We start from the raw sequence: 22,135 nt of genomic DNA on the forward strand, positions 1-22,135 counted from the left end.
TTTTTTCTTTCTTTAAAAAAGTGATAGAAATCCTAGTGACTTTTGGGGGAGAGATATGAATAGATACGATGATTGAGTTTTTTTCAAAGGAGTCCATATTTGATTCTCCCCTTTGCCCAGCCTTTTCAGTGATTTATAATTGTAAATTTTATCCTCACTCTGTTCTCCTTTACCTCGTCCTACCCTCCTCCAATTACTTGAATATAAAATTCATCGGACTTGGGAAATTAATTTAGGGGTAAATAGAGCAGATTTTTAGAATAAAGGAGAAAGAGTTAAGTCTGAAGATTGTGAAATTATTTTCTCTTTTCTCCCATTTCAGTATATTTCCTTTCCTCCATGATCTCCAACACTGATAAAGTGGAAGAAACTGAGGTACCAAGAAACAGAAAAGTAACTGGGACTGAAAAAAAGAAAGAGGTAGGGGGTTACATTCCCATTTTTCATTTGACTTTCTGACCTACGGTTTCCCACTATAGGCTAATGTTTATCTTTAAATTGATACCAGGAATCAAATGGAAGGTTGAAAAGGAGTCCAAAAGTAGCTTTCTTATCCAGAGATTTGGTCATAGTAGTCATGAAATAAATGTTGCCAGTTGAGCAGTGCTTGCAGAGGAAGGAGGGCAGATAGCTCAGTTCAATGCTGTTTCATTCTTGTCATCCTTTTTCTTACTACTCCAATTTCCTCCCATATTTTTGATCTCACTTTGACCTTTCCCTTGCTTCCCAACACATGCCTGTGGAATCATTTCTCTCCTGGGGTTGTTTCTCTATCTCTTGAGTATAGCTGCCAGCCACTCAGCAGGCCCTGCGGGGTTTGGAAACACGTTAAGAGGAAGGGGTGGGTAGGCAGCAACCAGAAAATAATAGTGACAGGCATATTTTTACTTACAAGACTTAAATATTCTTTATTGATGTGCCACTCTTCATCCCCAGCTAATGCACTTTATTGAGCATTGATTTCCATCTTCTTAACCTGAACTTTGGAATTCTCCTGCCTGTACTGAGTGTACTCACTCCTGTACTGAGTGTAACTCCTTTATTTCTCTTCCATTTGATTTCGTTAAGTCTCCATTCTCAGACCCCCTGTACTAGTCCATCTGGGTATCCCCTCCTTTCTGTATATGGGCTTCCGTGTATGTGTGTCTGTTTTTCACCAAGACTTTCTCATCCCTTGACGCTCAGGCCCTGTCACCTCTAAGTGACTTTCCATCATTGTCTTCTTTCTGTTTACGTCTGTCTTCCCGGCTCTTGACTGCATATGCCTCTTCCTCATGTGTGCCTGACTCCCCCTCTTTCTGGCCCCTCTGCATGTGTCTGGGAAGAGTGTCCCCACGTGCATGTGGGCAGCCCTGCACATCATGGTACGCCGCAGTCTCTGCCTGTGTGCCCTCTCCCTCTGTGCTGAGCGCCTCTGCCTGCCTGCCACATGAACCATGCTGCAGGTGTGGGTGGCTAAAGGTGGCCATGTGCATCCCTGTACACACATTCATCATTCTCTTGAGTGTGCTTTGCATATGGATCTGTTCATTTGCCTGATTCTCCCTCTTGTCCAACTCCTCCTCTGCCTGCCTGTATCTCCTGTTCTCTTTTCTCTCCCTGCTGACCTCTTGATTTTTCTTCTCTCCTTGTTTCCCCCTGCCTCCCTACCTGCTTGCTCCTATTATGGTGTCTGCCTGCCTGCCTGTCTGCTCCTCCCTGACTGGCTGGCAGCCTTTTTCTCTCTCTGGTTGTCTGTCTGCTTCTCTGGCTGTTTGCCCACCACTCTCTCTCTAGCCATCTGTCTCCCCGCCTGCCTGTCTCTATCACTTTTTTAGTCTCCTTCTCTTGGTTTGTCTACCTTCCAGGCCCTACCATGGTTCCTTGTCTTGGTTTGCCTCTTATCTTGCCCTTCTGTTTGTTCCTTCTCTTCTTTATGCCTATTTAGTTCACGCTATCTCCTTGCCTCCCTTCATGTTTGTCTTCTGCTTGTCTACCCCACTTGTTTGCTGCTCTCCCACTATTTAATGCTTTTATCTTTTCAGTGTGTCTGTTTATCAGCTTTTTCTCCCTAGGCTTCCCCTATCCCAACATCCCATCAATGTTTATGGTCTCAGTACCACAGACCTGTCAGTGACCCCCTTGCCCCAAAACCTGCCTTCTTGCCATATCCCTTACCTTGCCTTCTTTCACTGCTTGCCTCTGTTTCAATTCTTTTTCTTTTTATATCTCTGGTTCCTCACATAATCTGCCTGCCTCAATCTTTTTTTGCCATTTTCCCAGTCTCTCCTTGTCTTTTTCTTTTTCTGTTTTCTGTCTACCTGGCTGGCTCTCACTGTCCACATCTCTGCTTGCCTTTTTTTCTTCTTTTTTCTATCAACTTTTAAATAGATAGTACATACAATAGGGCGTCCCAAGTGAAGCAGTGGTAAAGAATCCTGCAGTGGTGCTGATGCAGGAGGCACAGGAGACGGCGGGTTCAATCCCTGGGTGGGAAAGATCCCCTGGAGTAGGTAATGGCAACCGACTCCAATATTCTTGCCTGGAAAATTCCATGAACAGAGGAGCCTGGCGGGCTACAGTCTGTGGGGTCACAGAGAGTCAGACACGACTGAGCACATGTGTGTACACACATAAACACACAGTACAAATTTTTTATAGAACTAAAAGTATTTTGTGTAAGAGTAAGCATAAGCCTCCCGCCTATCCCCTTCTTCCTCTCCTCAGAGATGGTCAGTGTGCATTTCTTGGATCTTGTTTGAGAGAGGAATCTATACATACATGTCTGCTTGCTTTTTGCTGTACTCTTCCTTCCTTATCTCTCCCAGTTTTGCTGGTTGCTTTTTCCTGTCAGTCTGTCAGTACTCCCTCCTACCTCACTGGGCTTGTCATTCCTTACTTGTCTTTTTGATTCTGTTTTATGGCACTTGTCTTTTTGATTGACTGCTTGCTAGTTACATGCTTTTACTACCAGAACCTGAGGTGTGTTTAGGAAGGGCCTGCTGTCTCCTAATATCCTATTCTGCTCTGCGTCATGAGTTATCCTGATGACTGCACAGCACTGCTAGTGAAACCATTGGTGGTACTGAAAAATATCTTATAAATATAGGAACAGTTAACAAGTACAAATGGTTTGTAAGCTGAGCTCACATACACATGGAGTAGACAGGGTCCCATTCTTCTTTGCCCGAGTCTGTATGAATTCTTTAAAGGAATATGAATCTAGATCCTTTTAGGCTCAGCAGCACCCTTAGGCTGTTGATCTAGACCTGTTCAAGAAATTTGTCTTCCTCCTAGTCTAAAAGATTTTGCTTCTTGTTAAAACTTTCTTCCTTTTTCATCCTTCCTTCTGACTCCTCTCACATGTCACCTTAGAGATGCTATAACTCTTTGGGGTAAGCAGAGACAATAGCCTGTATCCAGGTCTCTTCAGAAAAATGATGCTAAAACTTTTACACACAGCATACTATTCTTTCATTTCTGCTTTTTCACTGCCTGTATTCCTGAATTTAACTGTTTCAGCCTCTGTTTCTCTCCTCTTTTTCCCTCTTTCTCTATTACTTCTCTTTTCTTGGTTCTCTTTCCTCTTAACTGTCTTGGGCTCCATTCTAGCCTCTTTCTGATTGGCCACCTCCCTCTCTTCTGTCTGATTGGCTTGTATCCCTCCATCACCCCATCTGTCTGCTGGATTCTCCCTGTCTGCTTGCAGTAATGTATGTGATAGCACTTTATAAATTATAAAGCAATGTGTGGTATAAAACAGTATTATCACTTTATCTCTTTTTTGTACTTAACTGTTTTTCTTTCTCAGCTTGCATTCCTTCTTTCTCTCTTCCCCTTTCTGTTTGTCTGTCTGCATCCCTCTTGGTGATTTTGCCTGCCTGTGTTAGTAATCCTTTCTCTCCTTGCCAGCCTGTCTGTTTTTTTACCATCCTTCTTCTCTGTCCGGTTCTTGTATCTCTTCTGTTTCCAGGTTCCTCTTTATTGTCTTTTAGCTGTCCATTCTGTCTGTCCTTAGTCCTTTTGTTTGTGCCTGTGTGTCTTGCTGTCTCTAGCTGCTTGTCTCCTTGCCTGTCAGTTCCAGAGTGGGCACCACTTTCTGCCTTTTTCTGTCTTTCTGTACTTCAAAAATTAAAATACCATATGACTAATTGGTAGGAGAGATTTTTTTTTTAATTAAAAGACCAAAAAAAATAAAAAATAAAAAAAATAAAAGACCATTAAGGTGAGAACAAGGAACTCAGGAGTGTAGTTGTCAAATGCAAACCAGAAATTACATGCCCACTGATGGTGCAAAAAAAAAAAAAAACAAGAAAAAAATTGTAAGGGATTCTGAAGCCAATAATAAGATTAAAGCAAAAGCTAGAAACATCCAGAGCTATAGTTGCTAACCTTTTTTGTATCATAGAAAGTTATAAAGCCTTTCCCCAGAAAACCAGTATCTACACAAAATACCACATATGTGATCCTGAAACCTATGGAGCCCAGGTTACAACTCTGATGTAGGAAACCAATGAGAATGGTTGATAGAGCAGAGGCATGAACTCATGCAGCAAGCAAATCAAAGGACTGAAAAAGCACTTTGCAGTCTTATGATTTTTCTACCAAACAAGATGTTAAAGTGATTCCTAGTTGTCTTGTGAAATATAAAAGTTAGTGGTAATAATGAAAGGCATGTAAATGCTGAGGATTTTCTAGACTTAACCATGGCATTTTAAAGATAAAAGGTCATCCAAACCAGTGTTTCCCAAATGGCTAAGTAAGATTGCCAGTGGTCCTTTCCTGGGAAGCCCTGTCCTTTGTTCTGCGATTATATATTTATTGTATTTATATAAAATAGGTAATATGCTATATTTATATGTAAAAAATCTATAATATATGTGTATATATCTATACATGCTAATGTATTTAACAGTATATTTATTTAAAGTGTCTTTTCTAAAAATGAGGTAGATCTGTGTGGAAGGATGTCCATGAAAGACTTTACAGAGAGAGAAGAAGAGAAAGGAAATGAATTTTTATACTTTTGTACAACTTGAAAAATTTTCAACATACAGGTACTGCTTTTAGAGTTACAAAATATTTTTAATATCTTTCTATGAGATAATGGTAATGGCTATATATGGATGGATAATGGTTTGGATTTTGTTGCTCTTAATGTCATTATTTAGCATAATAAAAAACAATTCCATGTTGATCACTAACATTTTTTTTTAATGTTTTACTGGTCACTGTAATCTAAAAGTCTGGGATCTACTGCTTTAATCTAACCTCTTCTTGATTTCATGAAGAAAGAAATCTCAGTCCTTCATACATCATAGTCATGACTTGTCATATTTACATGCTATCTATACTGTTATATGCATACTGTTTTTAAGTCAATTCACTTTTCTTTAACTTAAAACAAATGGTCTTTAAAAAGTAAATTTTATATTAATAAATAATCCCATAAATCCTTGATTTGATGGGTTATTATAATTTTCTCAATTTATTTTAAAATACAAATAATCATTAAAAAATCCATAAAAATAAAAGCAACCTGCATGCTACCAGTAGTATAAGTACTATGTTTTAGGAAACATCACTTGAATTTTGTAGGTACAGAAATGGGCCCAGATGGTGAAAGGATTGCCCAAGATCAAATTAGTTGTTAGGGACAGAAGCAGAACTTGAACCTGTATCTTAAAATTTCTAGTCTGCTGTTCTTTTTTCTGTCTACTAAATGACTTCTAAGTCAATGGATATTTTAGGGTTTTTTTAAAGGACCTAATATGTAGAATTAATGGTCACAATTATTACCTTATTATCTGTTTAACAGCTCTACTACAGAACTGGCAATGGCAAGTTTAATTGTAAGTACATTACTAAACCTAACATGTTTTCTGATACAGAGTTCCACCTCTTATCATCTACCCTAGAGAAACAACCATTATTACACTTGTGCATGAGGTGAAATGTACAAAGATGTTCATTACAACACTGTTTGTAGTAGCAAACAATTAGAAACACTCTAAATCTCCAACAGTAACGAATAACTACACAGCAATCAAGAAAAATGAGTTACATCTACATAGTAAGATTCCTTACTGTATCATTGAATGGAAAAAAGCATGCTGTAAAACAATATAAACATTATGATATCATTTAATTTATGTTCAAAGAAACTAAAAACAATACTATATGTTTCAACAGATACATTTACATGTATATAAATTCCTTTAAAAAATTCTGGACATGTACATACCCAATTTGTCTCATTGGTTACTTTTAGGAAATAATAGTCAAGATATTTAGCTTTATTTATAATTTTGAATTTTTACAGTGAGAACGTATCATTTGTTACTTGTGTAAACAAATTTATGTAGCCTAATGGCAACACACTCCAGTATTCTTGCCTGGAGAATTCTATGGATAGAAGAGCTTGGCGGGCTACAGTCCATGGAATTGCAGAATCCGACACGACTAAGAGACGAACACTTTCACTTTCAATGATTACATTAACAAATGAAGCCAAATGGGACAGAAAGTAGTGTGATTTCTCTAAAGAAACCATTTCTCACTCATCTCTTTAAAGAGAAAAGTATAGAAACAAAAGTATAATCTGTGTGTGTAATGTAGTTAGACTTTTGAGAACAACAGTGAGATTCTAGTTTAAAAACTAACTAAAATATTAACGGTAGAAAAGAAAGTTATAGAAGAGCATATACAATATGGTACCCTTGATGAAAGGGAAAAAAATGTGAATTTTCATAGAATATTCCTAGAGAAATACACAAGAAACTGTAGTCATTACCCCCCTGGGAAGGGAAACATTTTTTCATTGTGCATCTTTTAAAGCAACGTGAAAAATTTTAGTGACCAAGGGATTAGTTAGGAGGATGGAAGAGAAACATTTGAGGTCAGACATAAACACACAAAAAAGTTAATTAAGGATATGTGGTAGTAAAAATAAAGTTCAGAGAAAAGAGCTCTTGGGGAGGGAAGGGGGATCACTGAAGGATTTTCAGATGTAATTGTACTTGAAATAGGCCCCAAAAGATAACTAAGATTTATATGGCAGAGAGGAGGAAGAACAGTTTTAAGTTGAGTAAGAAAGTATTTAGCAAGTAGTATGTGGACCTCATCTATCTAGAGTAGTAAGTTCATGATAGGAGGTTTTTAATTTAAAAAATATATGTATTAGAACTATTTCACAGGTTCAAAAGAGTATGTATAACATATATAGCCACAGAGAATGTTAAAATGAACACATGTATCCAGTATTAGTTTAATAAATATAGCATTAGTAATGTCTTTATTTTTAAAATATTTGTGTATTTATTTATTTAGCTGTTGTTGGGTCTTAGTTGCAGCATGTGGTATCTTTCACTGGGGCACGTGCTCAGTAGTTGAGGCTCACAGGCTTAGTTGCCCCACAGCATGTGGGAATCTAAGTTCCCTGACCAAACCCCAGGTCTCCTGCATTGGAAGGTGGATTTTTAACCACCGAACCACCAGAGAAGTCCATGTTAGTAATATCTTCAAAGCTTCATAGTGGTCTTCCTTTCTTACTCTACCCCACCAGGATCCTGAATTTTATGTTATCATTCACTTGCTTTTTCTCTATGATTAGTTCCATTCCCACCTGTAACTTTTTTTCTTTTTAATTTAAGATTTAAGATTTAAATTTAATTTCATAATTTAAGATTAAAAAAATAATAATAATTTAAGATTGTTGATTTACAATGTTTTCAGGTATACAGTAAGAACTTTGCTGGCAGTCCAGTAGTTAAGACTCCAACTTTCCAATGTTGGGGGCACCAGTTCGATCCTTGGATGGGGAACTAAGATCCCACAAAATATGTAAATAAAAAGTCTACATTCAGGTGTATAGCAAAGTGATTCAGTTATAAATATATATATATTCTTTTTCAGATTATTTTCCATTTAGGTTATTATTATAAGATATTGAATATAGTTCCCTGTGCTATATATAGTAGGTCCTTGTGTATCTGTTTTATATATAGTACTATGTTATCTGTTAATCCCAAATTCCTAATTTATCCCTCCTCCCACCTGTAACTTCTTAATTTTGAAAAACTTCAAACCAACAGAAAAGTTGGAGTACAATGAAACTCCATTTACTTTTCACTTAGATTTACTAATTTTTGACCTTTTGTCACAATGACAGGATTACATGAGCAAATGCTTATGATCTAATGTTAATTGCATAAAACAATATAAAGTCATGTATGTAGTATAGTCATGACTATGTAGGAAAATATTAGAAGGAAGTGAAGATGTTAATACTCATTTCTGCTGAGCGATAGGAATAAGGGGTTTTTGTTTTATATCTTTATGTTTCTCTACCTGGAATTTTCTGTAAACAACACATATTCTATATGTGTTACAGAAAAAAAAATTTTAATTTGTTTTAAAAATTAATTTTAAAAATATATGGAAAGAGAATAGGAGATAGTATCAAACATTTGTTCATAAAGTTTGGTAGTCCCAAAAAGTTAGTTTAAAACACAGTAATATGGAAAAGAAACTTGGGTTCAGACGTTGTACATCACTGACTCAATGGACATGAGTATGAGCAAACTCTAGGAGATAGTGAAAGACAGGGAAGCCTGGCGTGCTGCAGTCCGTGGGATCACAGAGAGTTGGACATGACTTAGTGACTGAACAGCAACACAGACCTTGTATCTGAAGGAATCTAATTCTTTTTCTCCAAGGTTGTTTCCAGATTCACCCATCTTCTGTGAAAAGCCCCTATTTCTTTAAGGCTCCAGTAGTCGGACTGTTAAGACCCCTCCACTTCTCTCCCTGGCTGTCATCCGCTTTCCTCCTTTATTGAAGACTCACCCCTGGCTCCATCCTGCCCTTGATATCCTATCTAGAGATCTTTCTCGCCATTCCATTTTTCTCTCCCACCTCTAGGAACTAGTAAATTCTTACCTCTTCTGAAAAAAAATAGTACTTCTTCTGAAATATTAAATTCAAGCCTCTTACTTTGGCTGCAGCTTTCTATCCTTCCACCTCTCTCTTTTATTCACTATTCTTGGACCCATGAGACCCTGAAAAACCTTAATTCTTCCATTTTGTCCTAATCAGCACCACGATGTCCTCATATACTTCTGGGAGACAGATCATCAGATGAGAACTCCCTTGAAATACTGACACTAAAACTACATATTTAACTGTGTTCATATTCGTCCTTTCCTCCTTCCTGTTTTGTCCAAAGCTAGTATCTACACTTGGGCTCCCAGCCTTGCCACCTTCCCAGCTGTAATGATTAACAGTGATCCCCTAACTCCTTTGTCTCCCATTCTACTTGCTCCTTGCCAACAATATTTATTTTCTTTCTCTTAACAATATAGGTTTTTAAAATATTTATTATTTGGCTGCGCTGGGTCTCAGTTGTGGCATGCGAGATCTAGTTATCTGACCAGGGATTAAACCCAGACCCCTGCATTGGGCATACAGAGGCTGGGCCATTGGACCACCACAGAAGTTCCCCCCAACCACATTTAACCACATTTAGCTGCCACCCTACCTCACTGCTATGCCCACTCATAGCCACACTTCCTGAAAGAATTCTCTACACTCAAATGGTCTACCTTACTTGCCCGCTTATTTTCCAGCCCTCTGCCCAGCCTCTCTTTGAAAACTGCTTTCATAAGATAACCAACAACCTGGTTACTAAATCAAGAGGAAATTTCTGAGTTCTTGAACACCCGCTTCTTGAAACAGCTTTGTGATCTGTGTGAGTCTGAGATCCCACATCTGCTCATCCTTCTATTGCTGCCTTTTACCTAAAACCTTTTCTTTGCTCTTCATTGAGCAAAGGGGATACCTTGGAAGAAAAGGAAGGGACTTCCCTGGCAGTCCAGTGGTTGGGACTCTGCACTCCCGGCAGGAAAAAAAAAAAAAGGGAGATTTATGTCCAAACTTTTATCTTTGTCTTCTTCTCCCAGTTTCTGACCTTGCTGCGCCACTTGCAGGATCTTAGTCCCTCATCAAGGGATCAAACCTGCTCCCTCGGCAGTGAAAGCACAGAGTTCCAACCACTGGACTGCTGGAGAATTTGCTTCCATTTTCTTTTAGACCTGCTTTGATTGATCACTCTGATGGAAACGGAATATAACAGTTCTATACCAAATGGCAAAAACTAAACATCTTTTCCCCTTTCACAATGCCTTTTTAACAATTTCTTAATAGTTTCTTGTTGACTGGCCAGCCAGGATGCCTCACTTTCCATCCGTTGTTAAGCCCTGGCTGTTTCAGCAGAACCACCCTGACACCTTTCCTGCAGAGCCCCAAGCTGTCCTCCTGCCCCTTTGCCTGCTCATGGGCCCTTTCACCACCTAGCTCTCTGGATAGGAAGAGTAACTTTAATTTCAGAGTAAACTGGATGTGATTAATAAATTAAAATTAATTGTTTAAAAAAAGCCATGTTCCAAAACTGTATAACTCCTAATAGGTGTTCCATAGCCAAGTAAGGAATAGTTTGAGCTCTGGGTTCAGGTAGCATCTGAAATTAAGTTTTGCCACTTACTAACAGTGACCCTGGAGAAGCAGCTTATCCCACGCGTCTCAGCTCCCTCATCAGTCAAGCAGGGATATGAGTGCCTGCTTCACCAGGCTACAGCGAAGATCAGTGAGCTAACTTACATAAAGTGCTGGCTATAAGGCACTTGTTAATAGGTAGCTAGTGTTCTAAACAATCACATGTACTATTAGCCATTTTTCACTTCAGAGAGATCCACTTAAGATGCTTGTAAGGTGCGAGGCTTCACGACCTAGGTTATGAGCAGCACCTTAAACTGAAGGAGCAAAGGGCTGACTTTAATTATTCCTGTTCCTAACAGTTGGCTCCATTTCCTCACTTTCCTCTGCTTTATTTAAATAAGCTCAGTTCTGGTGTCATGTGAAACAAACCACATTTTACTATGCTCAGGTCTCCTAATGGAGGCACAAATACTGTTGTTAGGTTGGAAACCAGTTAGTCACAGACATGGTCTACTAATTTTCCAATCATGACAGATGTTAACCTGGATGCTAAATAATGTCGAATCTCAGGAAATCCCAAGGAAAGCATTCATTAGTAAATAAGGGATGGATCGCATAAGGAAAGGGAAAGAAAACAAAAAATCTTGAGTGTCTGTGCCGAGAACCTTTTATACTGCTAGGCATTTCCCCATACCTTATCATATCTAATCTTCTCAACAACAGTATAAGGTAACTTCTTTTTAAGTGACCATTACCTGGTTTATGCCTGTTGTCCTTAGTGAATCTGTACTTCTTTTGTTCATATTTTTTGATTGAAGAAATGGAACCTAAATGAAGGATATTCTGTGTGTAGTTACGAAGCCAGAAAGCTCCTTCCTCCACAGCTGGATTTCTTCTGTGAAGACCTCATTCATGCCTCATCCATCTACCATCTTCTCTAAGGTACCACTGTTTTGCTGTTGCTAAATATGTGGACACTTAAGTCCTCACCTTACTTGACTGTGTGACGTTTCACGCTGTTGACTGTTCTCTCCTCTCAAATACTCTCTCTTTGGCTTCATCAGCACCATTTTCCAGGGTCTCTTACCACTTTGGCTCATCCTTCTGAGTTTCCTTCTCATCCTCTCCCTTAGATACTGTTCCTCCCAGGCCTTCCATGTAGATCACACTTTATTCTTGAAGTGATCTCATCTTTGACTTTGGTAATAGTTACTGCTGATAATTTAACTCTATTCAGGATCTCATACCACATACCTGGTAAGATCTGGACATCTGTTATTTCCATGCTCCAGAGTTACTTCAGACAGCTAACTAAAAGTGCATCATCTTCCTTCCCCATGAAACTCTCCTTCCAATCATTTCCCTCCTCTGTCAGTGGACAGACACATCATCCCCTTGGTCACCCAGGCCAGAAACTTGGGTGTCATCCTTGACTCCTCCTCCTGCCTCAGACTCTTCCCAAAAAAATACTGGGTTGTGCAATTCTCTCTTAACTTCAGTTCATCTTCTCTGACCTCCACTGCCACGAACTTCATGCTAGCCACCTTTCTTCTCTTCCCTGGACTGCTGTAATGGCACCGTCTCCCTGTCTCCACTTTATTCTTTTTCTCCCCTCCCATCCATTCTCTGTTGACATTGTAGTCAGGTCACCTTTTCAAAAATGCAATTCTGACCATGACAGTCTCCTTACAAAACCCTTAACTCCAACTTGTATGCTTTAAAAGGGTGAATTTTATAGTATGTGAAAACCATATCTCAATTAAGAAAAACAAAAACCTGGTTTACAAAGTCTCACAGGACCTGTTCCGGCCTCAATGCCTCTTATTACCCACCTCCTCAGGCCTCTCGTCTCGTGTTGGTCTGCTGTTGGTTTACAGTTCTGCACTTCCTTCTGCCTCTGAGCTCTCCACACAACCTTACCTCTAAACTATGCACTCTGTGCTGTCTATTCTTCCTCCCACCCTCTCACCTCTTCACTTGGCTACCTCCTCGTTGTCCTTCCAGTCTCAGCTGGAGATGATGCTTCTCCAAAAAGCCTTCCCTGATCTCCCCAGACTGGGATTAGATACTCCTAAAGCATTTCATACTTAGCCCTTTTGTAGTATTTGTAACATTATATGTGTTCACTTTATGAATGTTGAGTAACTGCTCTGGGTTGAGCATGGGGCTGGGTATTGACCATGTCTCTGTTCCCCTGGAGCTTATACTCTAAAAAGGGAGGAATATGGAAATTAAAGAACAAATTACAGTAGATATTTTTATTGTAATTATGATGTAATTGTGATGTTTCATGGCAACCTGAGAGGGTGTGATGAAGGAGAATAATTGAAGGGACCAGGGAAGACTTCTCTGAAAAAGTGACATTTAAGCAAAGACTTTAAGGGCAGCTGTTGGCCAAGTGATGAGTGGAGGGTGGTGTTCATACAGAGAAACAGCATGTTAGAAGGCCCTGGCAGAAAGGAGCTTGGAGGAGTGTCAGAAACTGATAAAGAGGAGCCTGGGGGAAGTGGGGTAGGGGAGGGATGGATTGGGTGTTTCAGATTAGCAGATGCAAACTATTATATATGGGATGGGCAGAGAACAAGGTCCTACTATATAGTGCAGGGAACTATGTTCAGTATCCTGTAATAAACCATAATGGAAAAAGTGAAAAAGAACATACACACACACATATATAGATATGTATATGGGGCTTCCCAAGTGGCACTTGGAGAAGGCAATGGCAACCCACTCCAGTACTCTTGCCTGGAAAATCCCATGGACGGAGGAGCCTGGTAGGCTGCAGTCCATGGGGTCACAAAGAGTCGAACATGACTGAGCGACTTCACTTTCACTTTTCACCTTCATGCATTGGAGAAGAAAATGGCAACCCACTCCAGTATTCTTGCCTGGAGAATCCCAGGGACAGAGGAGCCTGTTGGGCTGCTGTCTATGGGGTCACACAGAGTTGGACACGACTGAAGCGACTTAGCAGCAGCAGCAGCAAGTGGCACTAGTGGTAAAGAACCTGTTTGCCAATGCAGGAGACATAAGAGACGTGGGTTCGATCCCTCAGGAAGATCTCCTGGAGGAGAGTATGGCAACCCACTCCAGTATTCTTGCCTGGAGAATCCCATGGACAGAGGAACCTGGTAGACTACAGTCCATAGGGTCTCTGTGTATATATAACTGAATCACTTGCTGTGTAGTAGAAATTAACACAATGTTGTACATCAACTATACTTCAATAAGATAGATGTAAAATTAAAAGAAGAGTCTGGAAGAGCCAGATCATGCAGGGCCTTGAGGACAATAGTAAGGGTGTCTGTCCTATGTTTAAAGCCTTTGAAGACTTTAAACAGGGGAACTTTAAAAGCTTCCCCCAAGGACCTACTGTGTAGCACAGGGAACTCTACTCAATATTCTGTAATGACCTATATGGGAAAAGAATGTAAAGAGTGGATATATGTATATGTGTAACTGATCCACTTGGCTGTACACCTGAAACTGACACATATTTTAATCAGTTCAGTTCAGTCGCTCAGTCGTGTCTGACTCTTTGCGACCCCATGGAGTGCAGCACGCAAGGCCTCCCTGTCCACCACCAACTCCTGGAGTTTACTCAAACTCATGCCCATTGAGTCGGTGATGCCATCCAACCATCTCATCCTCTGTTGTCCCCTTCTCCTCCTGCCTTCAATCTTTCCCAGCATCAGGGTCTTTTCAAATGAGTCAGCTCTTCGCATCAGGTGGCCAAAGTATTGGAGTTTCAGCTTCAATATCAGTCCTTCCAATGAATATCTTGGACTGATTTCCTTTAGGATGGACTAGTTGGATCTCCCTGCAGTCCAAGGGACTCTCAAGAGTCTTCTCCAACACCACAGTTCAAAAGCATCAATTATATGCCAGTAAAAAACAAACACAAACAAAATACTTCCCTTGGCTGCTTTGTACAAGTGGAAGCAAGATGACCGGTTAAGAGGTTCACAAACTTCTATGAATCTCTCACTATCTTGTAAGCTCCTTTAGGGCAGAAGTTATGTCTTACTATTTAGTGTATTTACAGAGTCCAGTATTGTGCCTGATATATTAGCAGATGCTCATTATTGGGTTAATGAATTGAAGAAGTGGATGTTGGGGCCAGGATTCCAACTTTGGTTTTCAGAAAGACTCAACACCCTACTGCTACCCAAGACTGACTGGATGTCCCTTTTTTGCCTCCAGGGCATCTGTAGTCAATTGTATTTTCCAAAAATGGCCACAATAATAACTCATATCCAACATGTTTTTATTACAGTGTGACTTTGACACTTCCCACTGAGAAGTGAGGCCTAGTTCCTTCCCCGTGAATTTGAGGAGAGGTTATAAAAAGTGCTTGAGCTTCCTCCTGGTTCTCTTGGGAGACTTGCTCTTGGAACCCAGCTACCATGCCTTGAGGAAGCCCAAGCTGAGAAGGGGCCCTCATGGAGAAGAACCCATAGATAGCATCAACTTTCCAGCTGTTTGCAAGTGAGCCATTTTGAAAGTGAATTCTCCAGCTTCCAGTAATCTACCCAGTTGACACCTTATGGAGTGAAAACGAGCTGTCTCCACTGAACCCTGCCCAAATTACAGACTCAGCAAAATAAATGATGGTGGTTGTTTGAAGCCACTTAAGTTTGGGGATGGTTTTAAGCAACAGCAGGTGACTGGAACAGCAGCCTATGTCATGCAGGGAGGTGATGTCACTCAGCGTGGCCTATTACTATCTTGTTTCAAAGACTGTCTTGTATCAGGTTGAAGTAGACCACTGAGGCAGGTGACAGGAATCCTGGGACCACATTGTATTGTCACCTTTGATATTTTACTTTTGGGGTCTTTATGATTATGCTTATGTGTGTACTATTTCAGGGTCAGGGGCTGGGCCATTTTGAGACTCAGATGGAAATTATAGCACTTTTATCCAAAATAATACACATCTCCATCTCTGCACATGCAGAATTAAACACACATACACAATACTTAGAAATCATTTCTGCAGGCCCAGGCTAATTGTGATTTGCCATAAAGGTGGAAGCTTTTTTTGTCCATAATTTTGTCCTTTACCATTCATTTACCTTTTCATGTGTGCATGTTGTAGCCCATTGAGAGAACAAACTTCCTGCAAAGGACATAACACCTTTTTTACGACCCCTAACAGTATGTGCATCTAGTGACTGAGGCTTGTGGGAAATATTCGCCAGGTGAATTCTTTGAAGCTGCAGTGATCTACTTAGGATAGGGAACTGTTCTTTCAATATACCACCCCCACCCCACCTCCCTCCAAAACGAGAGGCCACCACAGAAGGACCTGAAGCCTACACTGATGTTCTATTTAGAATCTAGGTTTTAGGAACAGGCATTATTTATATACTCTTCATGCAAATATCCAGGCTTGGATATCTAAAGAACCAAGGTAGTACCCAGTAGAAAGCTTTATACAAACAAAACAAAACCCACTAAGAATAAATGAACATATTCTATGATCTGAAAAATTTGTGCTCTTCATCCCTTTCATAGTTCTGTGCCTCACCCTGTACACACCCACTCCTGTAATCAGACCCCCTTCGTGGCCTATCCCATGAGTTTTATTTATCAAACTACACTCGTTTTCTGGCATGTGCTTATGAAAAATATTAAAAACAGTAATATACCTAATGCTAACAGAATAGTGGCCATGTTGTTTTCTCTTTTTTTCTGATCCTTTCCTTCTACCTATGCATTTCTGCCAGCTACCTTTAATCCTAACCTGTTGAGAAGTTGGAAGTGTTTTTCCTCGTCCTGGCCCCTCTCCCTTCACTCTATAGGTGACTACAGCCACCTGGTGGCCATATAGAGAAAAGACAGGTCGACTGCCCCAAAAAATCGCTGTGAGGGGAACAACTTCTGTGGAGTAACTTTTGGTCTTGGATCTATGGCGAGCAAGGAAAGAAACCAGTGGATGGAGATTACAGTACAGGACCCAGACACCCTATTTCTTGGTCCCATCCTGCCCGCCAGGACACAGCATCCATTCACTAGTTATTACAGGCAGAGGAATTCACTTAACATTTGAGTTCATTCATCAAAATTTATTGCGCAGCAACTGTGTGCCCAACACTGGGAATACAGCAGTGAACAAGATGGACACGCTATCTGCCCTTGTGAGCTTACAATCTAGCAGCCAGCCAGCCAATTACATCCATAATGTTAACATTACTGTTGTAATAAGCGCTCTGAAATAGGCCTGGTGCTAAGAGAAGATTTAACAGAAAGTCTTGACCTACATCAAGAAATCAGACAAGGTCGCTGTGAGGAAGAAACACTTAGGGTTAGCAAGGTGGGAAATGGAAGAGTGTTGCAAACAGGGAGAACAGCCTGTGTGCCAGCTCTGAGGCAGAAAGGCATTTAGTAGAACAGAATACCAGCCAGTGTGACTGGGACGTAGGGAATGAAGATGGGATGATACCAGGTAGAGGCTGATTTATGCAGGGTCTTTGGATTTAGGATTCTATTCCAGAAGCAACTGTTTAGGTTTGTTTTTCAGAGCTCACTCTGCTTTGTGTGGAGGCTGTTGTTTAGTCACTAAGTCGTATCTGACTTTTTGCGACCCCATGGACTGCAGCCTGTCAGGCTCCTCTGTCCATGGGATTCTCCAGGCAAGAATACTGGAGTGGGATGCTACTGTCTTCTTCAGAGGATCTTCCCAATCCAGGAATCGACCTGCGTCTCCTGCATTAGCAGGTGGATTCTTTACCACTGAGCCACCAGGGAGGACAGAAGTGGACATGGGAGGACTGGTTAGGAAGTACTCCAGACCAGAAGTAATGACAGCTTTGAGAAAAGCAGATGGATCCCAGGGATATTTAGGTGATAGAATTTGCTTGGAGAGTGACTGTGTGTGTCACGGATGTATGTCTGGCAAGAGGTACTGAAGTAGGAAATTTGGGAAGAGGGGCAGGTTTGGGCAGATCCCATAGGCATAGGCCCTAAGGCCGAGGCTAGAGCAACAGCATAGTTTTGGTTCTCAAATAGTTTGGGGTTTAACTGAGCAAACAAGATGCACATGAAACAGCTGCAGGGTTGATGAAACGTCAAAATGATTCAGATAATTCATGGATTCTGTCATTACATGGGACTGAATGGAAGCTGTCTCACAGTGAATTCAGACACTGCTGAAGCCAAAGGGGGACACAGACGTCCCCACCTCTGTCCATGCCTTTCCTAATCAGCCCCTCAGCACGCTCCTGTGCAGCCCACCCACTGTCTCATAGGGGGCCACCTTCCAGGAAGATGCACTAACATCTCCCTGCTTCTTTTTTTTGCCTGAAACTGTCAAGAAATTCACCTGCTATTCTCATTTCCCCTTCCCTGCTTAGGTCATAGGGGACTAAATCTGGCCACTGCCCTCCATGGTTGTTCTCATTTGAGAACTTAGTTAGCTTAGTTGACTTAGTTAGCTTCTCTCTTTGCATCACCCCTGTCAAGCTCCTTCTTGCAGCGTCACCATCTGGCAAGGCCAACCCTGTCTTCCTCACCTTCCCGTCAGAGGCACAGGCCCATCATGAATATACATGCCGATGCTTCCTTTTTGTACCCCATCCAAAGTGGCCTATCCAGTGGCCCTTTCCCACTCTCATTTTCCTGGAGTCAGTGTATACCCACCTCTGTGCCTCAGAAGAGTCAGAGGAAAGGTTTGCTGTGGGTTTAACCATGAAGTAGCCTCAACAGCTGTTATTTAGCTGACACTTAGCCTTCCCTGTGTCCTCTCTGCCACAGGAGAACTCTGGTAACTCCCTTCCAGAGACAATAACTACAACAAACAAAAAAACCACACCACAGCTGACTACACAGTAGGCCTATAGGTTCCCATTATGCAATAAGCTGGGACACTGACATATTCTCTTTATATTGAAAAGAACACGGACTTTGGAATTGGGAAGACCTGCATTTACATTCTGGTTTGCGAACTAGTGTACCTTCTGTGCAATTAAGCTTCTTGCTAAGCTTTAGAAGATTTATCTGTAGAACAGTGGGAATGGTATCTGTCTTACTGGTAGTTATATTAAATGAGCATATATAGCAAAATATTTGGCCAGAATTACCTGGTGACCATTCACTTCCCCTCTTCCTCTTCAGTTTCAGCTGCCAAATACTATTCAGAAGAAAGACTAACCAGTTTTGTGTGGCCAGTGGCAGACATCTCCTCTTCCTGTCTTTGTAAATCCTATCTTCCTGCAGCCATGCCATTTCCATCATTGCTAGAAGAGTTCTTCCATCTCTCATCCCTGTGTAGAACTTCTCTTTCTCTTACTATGGAAAAATTCTGCCTGAGCTCTATTTGACTATCCTCTTCTACATCTCCCTGATCTAAGATACTTTATTTTCTTGTATCAGTCCTAAAAATGAATCCACTTCTAGCATTCTCCCTAGCTTTCTCAGAGTAGATGCTAATGAACTTGAGGAATAGGATCTTTACACTTCAGTAGGGCATGGGAACCTCATGCCAGCTCCCAGAGCGGAAAGAAGGTCTAGGTCCAGGCATCGCCCCTCCCCATCCCCACCTGTTTTCCTCCAGGGCACAGAAACAGCTAAACTCCAAATCTGTCTTGAGTCTACAGGGGCATACAGCGCCTGTCCTATAGTTCTGTGAGGTCATCATTGAAGTACAGCAGTACTGCAGGTGTGTAAAGTGTACTGTCCATATTGAGATAATCAAATTCTTCCTGCTGATCCTGGATCCCATTCTCCTCCAGAGTATAATCCATGTTCAGGTTCTTGCCTTCATATTTCCACGTGTAGCTAGCAGCATGTGCATTATAGGGGAGGTAGCGGTGTAGGATTTCCCAAATCGATTCCAGGGCCCCCACCTGGAGAACATGAAAGCACCCCACCCCAGAATTCTGGGTGGAACACACACACACACACACGCACGCACGCACGCACGCACGCACGCACACACACACACACACACACGAAGCAAAGGCCAGAGGCGCAAAAGGTGACAGAGCTGAGGTTAGAGTGCTTCCCTTGGCAGATACAGCAGCTTAAGGCACCCCACGGTCCCAGAAATAAAGTTGAAGCTCCAGCATGCAATGAATGGCCCCCGAGTCCTATCTGCCTTTGTGGCAGCCACTTCTAATAAACAGATGGCCCAAACGTCACTGCCCTGACCTCATCCCCACAATAAAGTAGACTAATAAAGAGTACACTTTCAACTGCTGTACAAAAACAGCACGAAAGAGCTTCTGAGGACCACCATCACTAAGATTTACAAACTGTCGCCCTGGGCTCGAATTCCCAACCCCCAGGACCCAGGTAACCTTTCCTCCGTTACCCCTAAAAGGGAAGAAAATACAGCTTCCATTGGTTGTGGAGAGCTGCTGGCCTGCAGGGCTGTCTGGAGTTTTGCTGAGGTTCTTAGTTCCCTCTATCCTGCCCCCAGGCACCAGTTCTCACCTCCAGTGTGTGCTCTTGCGACGTGAGCGTGTTAATGATGCGGATATTCCGGGTCTTGGCGGACAGCCGCCCCACCTCATAACGCGACCCCTGCCACCAAGGCTTCCCGAAATCATTGGCCCAGTCCGAACGGGGTAGCTGAGGCGGCACGTGCAGAAAGCGGCCCCGCGGGGTGCGGTATCTCAGGGAACCGGTCAGCGGATCTATGTGCTTGCGGATCTTTAAAGCAGGGGAGGAGGATGGGAGCAGTCACTATCTCAGGCTCTGGTTGGACTCTATTTTTCCTCTTCAACCCTCCAGCGCCTCCTCCCCTCAACCCCAGTTTCCAGAAGAACTCACATCCCTGGTTTTCGGATCAAACCAGTGGCTGATATCCTGGCCCGCCACTTCCACGATGGGTTTCAGCAGCAAGTCTCCTGGGGAGGAGCAGCCGCCGTCAGTACTAGCCATCCAAGAACCAAACACCCCCGAACACACCCCCGACGCTGGCCCAAAGTGTAGCCCTTACCCTTGTACTCCTGTGCCAACGGGGTTAGGTTGTACACGTTTCCCAAGTAAGACACCCAGAGGTCTTCCGGCTGGTTATGTTGGGCCACCTCGGCAGGCGTGAAATAGCGACGTTGAAAATACTCCAAGTTTGGCCCGGCCACTAGGCCCCGGCTTGGCATAGCTCTTGCTCTATTGGTCACTGACTTTAGTTCCTTCCTCGCTTTTCAGCACGCACTCACTACTGCATCCTCCCTCGTCCGGTAGCTAAGGCGAGCGCGTTTATCCGCTGACATGGAAACCATTGTTCCTTTCCGGCCACCGTCCACTGAGATTAAACCCTGTACAGGCAGAGGGGCGGGGGCTGCGGGTGCTCATGGGAAACGTAGTCCGATCCCAGCGTTCGGGTCATTGTGTCTTCAGGAGGTCGACGAGAAAGAGAACACACTCCGTTTTAATTCATTCAGTGGTCTGGGCTACAGGGACTCTTTAGGACAGACTATCTCGCGAGGCAGAAAAAAAACGAAGGGGAGGAGTGTAATTATGAAATTGTCGCTAAATTCCAGTGAGACCGGTAAGAATCTAGAGAGTTGAAAAATTCTCGCGATATCTTAATACGTCCGGCGTAATAGGCCTCCTTGAGCCGCGGCACTGGTGTAGGAGAAGCTCGCGAGATCGCCGCAGTTGCTGAAGAGACGAAGAACTGGAGAGGTGATCTCGCGAAAGAAAATAGGTCGGGAGCGCTCGCGAGATCTCAGACCACCGGACTCAAAAGGTTCTTAGGAAGTTGAAGGGCTTGGAGGAGGCCTGGGAACAAATGGCTGGAGCTGGACCAACGATGCTGCTACGAGAGGAAAATGGCTGTTGCAGCCGGCGTCAAAGCAGCTCCAGCGCCGGGGTTAGCTCGGGTTCTGGGATTGAGGGGCTGTTGGAGAGCAAGATGGGGGAACGGAAGGGGAACTGCAGGTCCCGGCAGCCTCTGGGCTTCGTGTGAGCGCCCCGCAGGCTGTCGGGAGCTGTGCTTCCGCGGGGGGGGCTGCAGCCGGGCGGCGCGGTCTGAGTGCGTGTACCGCCCCACATAGGACTCAGACGGGGAGCGCGAGGACTCGCCGGCTGCGCGCGCTAGGCAGCAGCTGGAGGCGCTGCTCAACAAGACTATGCGCATTCGCATGACAGATGGACGGACCCTGGTCGGTTGCTTCCTCTGCACCGACCGTGACTGCAACGTTATTCTGGGCTCGGCGCAGGAGTTCCTCAAGCCGTCGGGTTAGTGTTCAGGGAATGCACACCCACCGGGGAATGCGGCGGAGCCTCACGCAAGGGATTTCCCCTGAAGTGCCTGGCCGCACACCTTATTTTCTGGGGCTAGAAGTCGTGGCTCAGAGGGGGCGGGGCCGACCCTGTCCTGCCTCCCTAATGCTCTCTCTTTCCAGATTCCTTCTCTGCCGGGGAACCCCGTGTTTTGGGTCTGGCCATGGTACCTGGACACCACATCGTTTCTATTGAGGTGCAAAGAGAGAGCCTGGCGGGGCCTCCCTATCTCTGAGCCCTGTCGCACATGCCTTTCAGCCCTCATTAAACCTGTAACTGACCGTAACCTGTTGTCTGTGTGTAGCTGGGATGCTGGGGCAGAGACTGCACATCTCATTCCTAGAGCAAGCTTATCTGAGGTCGCGAGCACTCAGCCCTCCTTCCACAACCTGGATGTCCAGGACTGCCAAAGGTTCTCTCACATTCGAGG

At 42.9% G+C, this 22,135-nt stretch overlaps 2 protein-coding genes across 20 annotated transcripts in view; one reads left to right on the forward strand and one right to left on the reverse strand.

Moving 5' to 3' along the window:
• Window positions 1-21,991, forward strand: part of NAA38 (N-alpha-acetyltransferase 38, NatC auxiliary subunit) — a 23,666-nt gene extending 1,675 nt beyond the window's left edge. For 3 of the 15 annotated variants that reach the window (XM_081578565.1, XM_081578572.1, XM_081578571.1), the window contains 6 exons: window positions 323-420; window positions 4,933-5,036; window positions 5,798-5,831; window positions 11,292-11,415; window positions 21,477-21,660; window positions 21,828-21,991. In XM_081578565.1, the coding sequence (XP_081434691.1) occupies window positions 11,305-11,415; window positions 21,477-21,660; window positions 21,828-21,940 (408 nt within the window). In that variant the 5' untranslated portion in view covers window positions 323-420; window positions 4,933-5,036; window positions 5,798-5,831; window positions 11,292-11,304 and the 3' untranslated portion in view covers window positions 21,941-21,991. Of the gene's footprint in view, window positions 1-322; window positions 421-4,928; window positions 5,037-5,797; window positions 5,832-11,291; window positions 11,416-20,753; window positions 21,293-21,476; window positions 21,661-21,827 lie in introns of those variants that run through there. The other 12 variants (XM_081578567.1, XM_081578576.1, XM_081578575.1 and 9 more) reach the window with 6 other exon arrangements.
• CYB5D1 (cytochrome b5 domain containing 1) lies at window positions 524-20,642 on the reverse strand. 5 transcript variants are annotated; one of them, XR_014079187.1, is made up of 6 exons: window positions 20,417-20,642; window positions 20,248-20,324; window positions 19,909-20,127; window positions 11,229-11,300; window positions 3,775-4,096; window positions 524-808 (listed from the first exon to the last, which is right to left on the reverse strand). XR_014079187.1 is itself a non-coding variant. In XM_081578562.1 (5 exons), exons 1-5 carry the CDS (start codon window positions 20,574-20,576, stop codon window positions 746-748), a joined length of 591 nt encoding a protein of 196 aa, XP_081434688.1. In that variant the 5' UTR covers window positions 20,577-20,642; the 3' UTR covers window positions 524-745. The 5 variants fall into 5 exon arrangements, 3 of the variants coding, with proteins under 3 accessions (XP_081434688.1, XP_081434687.1, XP_081434689.1); XM_081578562.1 differs by lacking the exon at window positions 3,775-4,096; XR_014079186.1 differs by lacking the exons at window positions 524-808; window positions 3,775-4,096; window positions 11,229-11,300 and adding exons at window positions 16,521-18,262; window positions 18,555-19,319.
• Window positions 21,992-22,135: the final 144 nt, after the last annotated feature.

The sequence above is a fragment of the Giraffa tippelskirchi genome, chromosome 3 (genome assembly GCF_054371585.1).
Source record: "Giraffa tippelskirchi isolate mGirTip1 chromosome 3, T2T-mGirTip1v1.2.pri, whole genome shotgun sequence".
Taxonomy (NCBI): domain Eukaryota; kingdom Metazoa; phylum Chordata; class Mammalia; order Artiodactyla; family Giraffidae; genus Giraffa; species Giraffa tippelskirchi.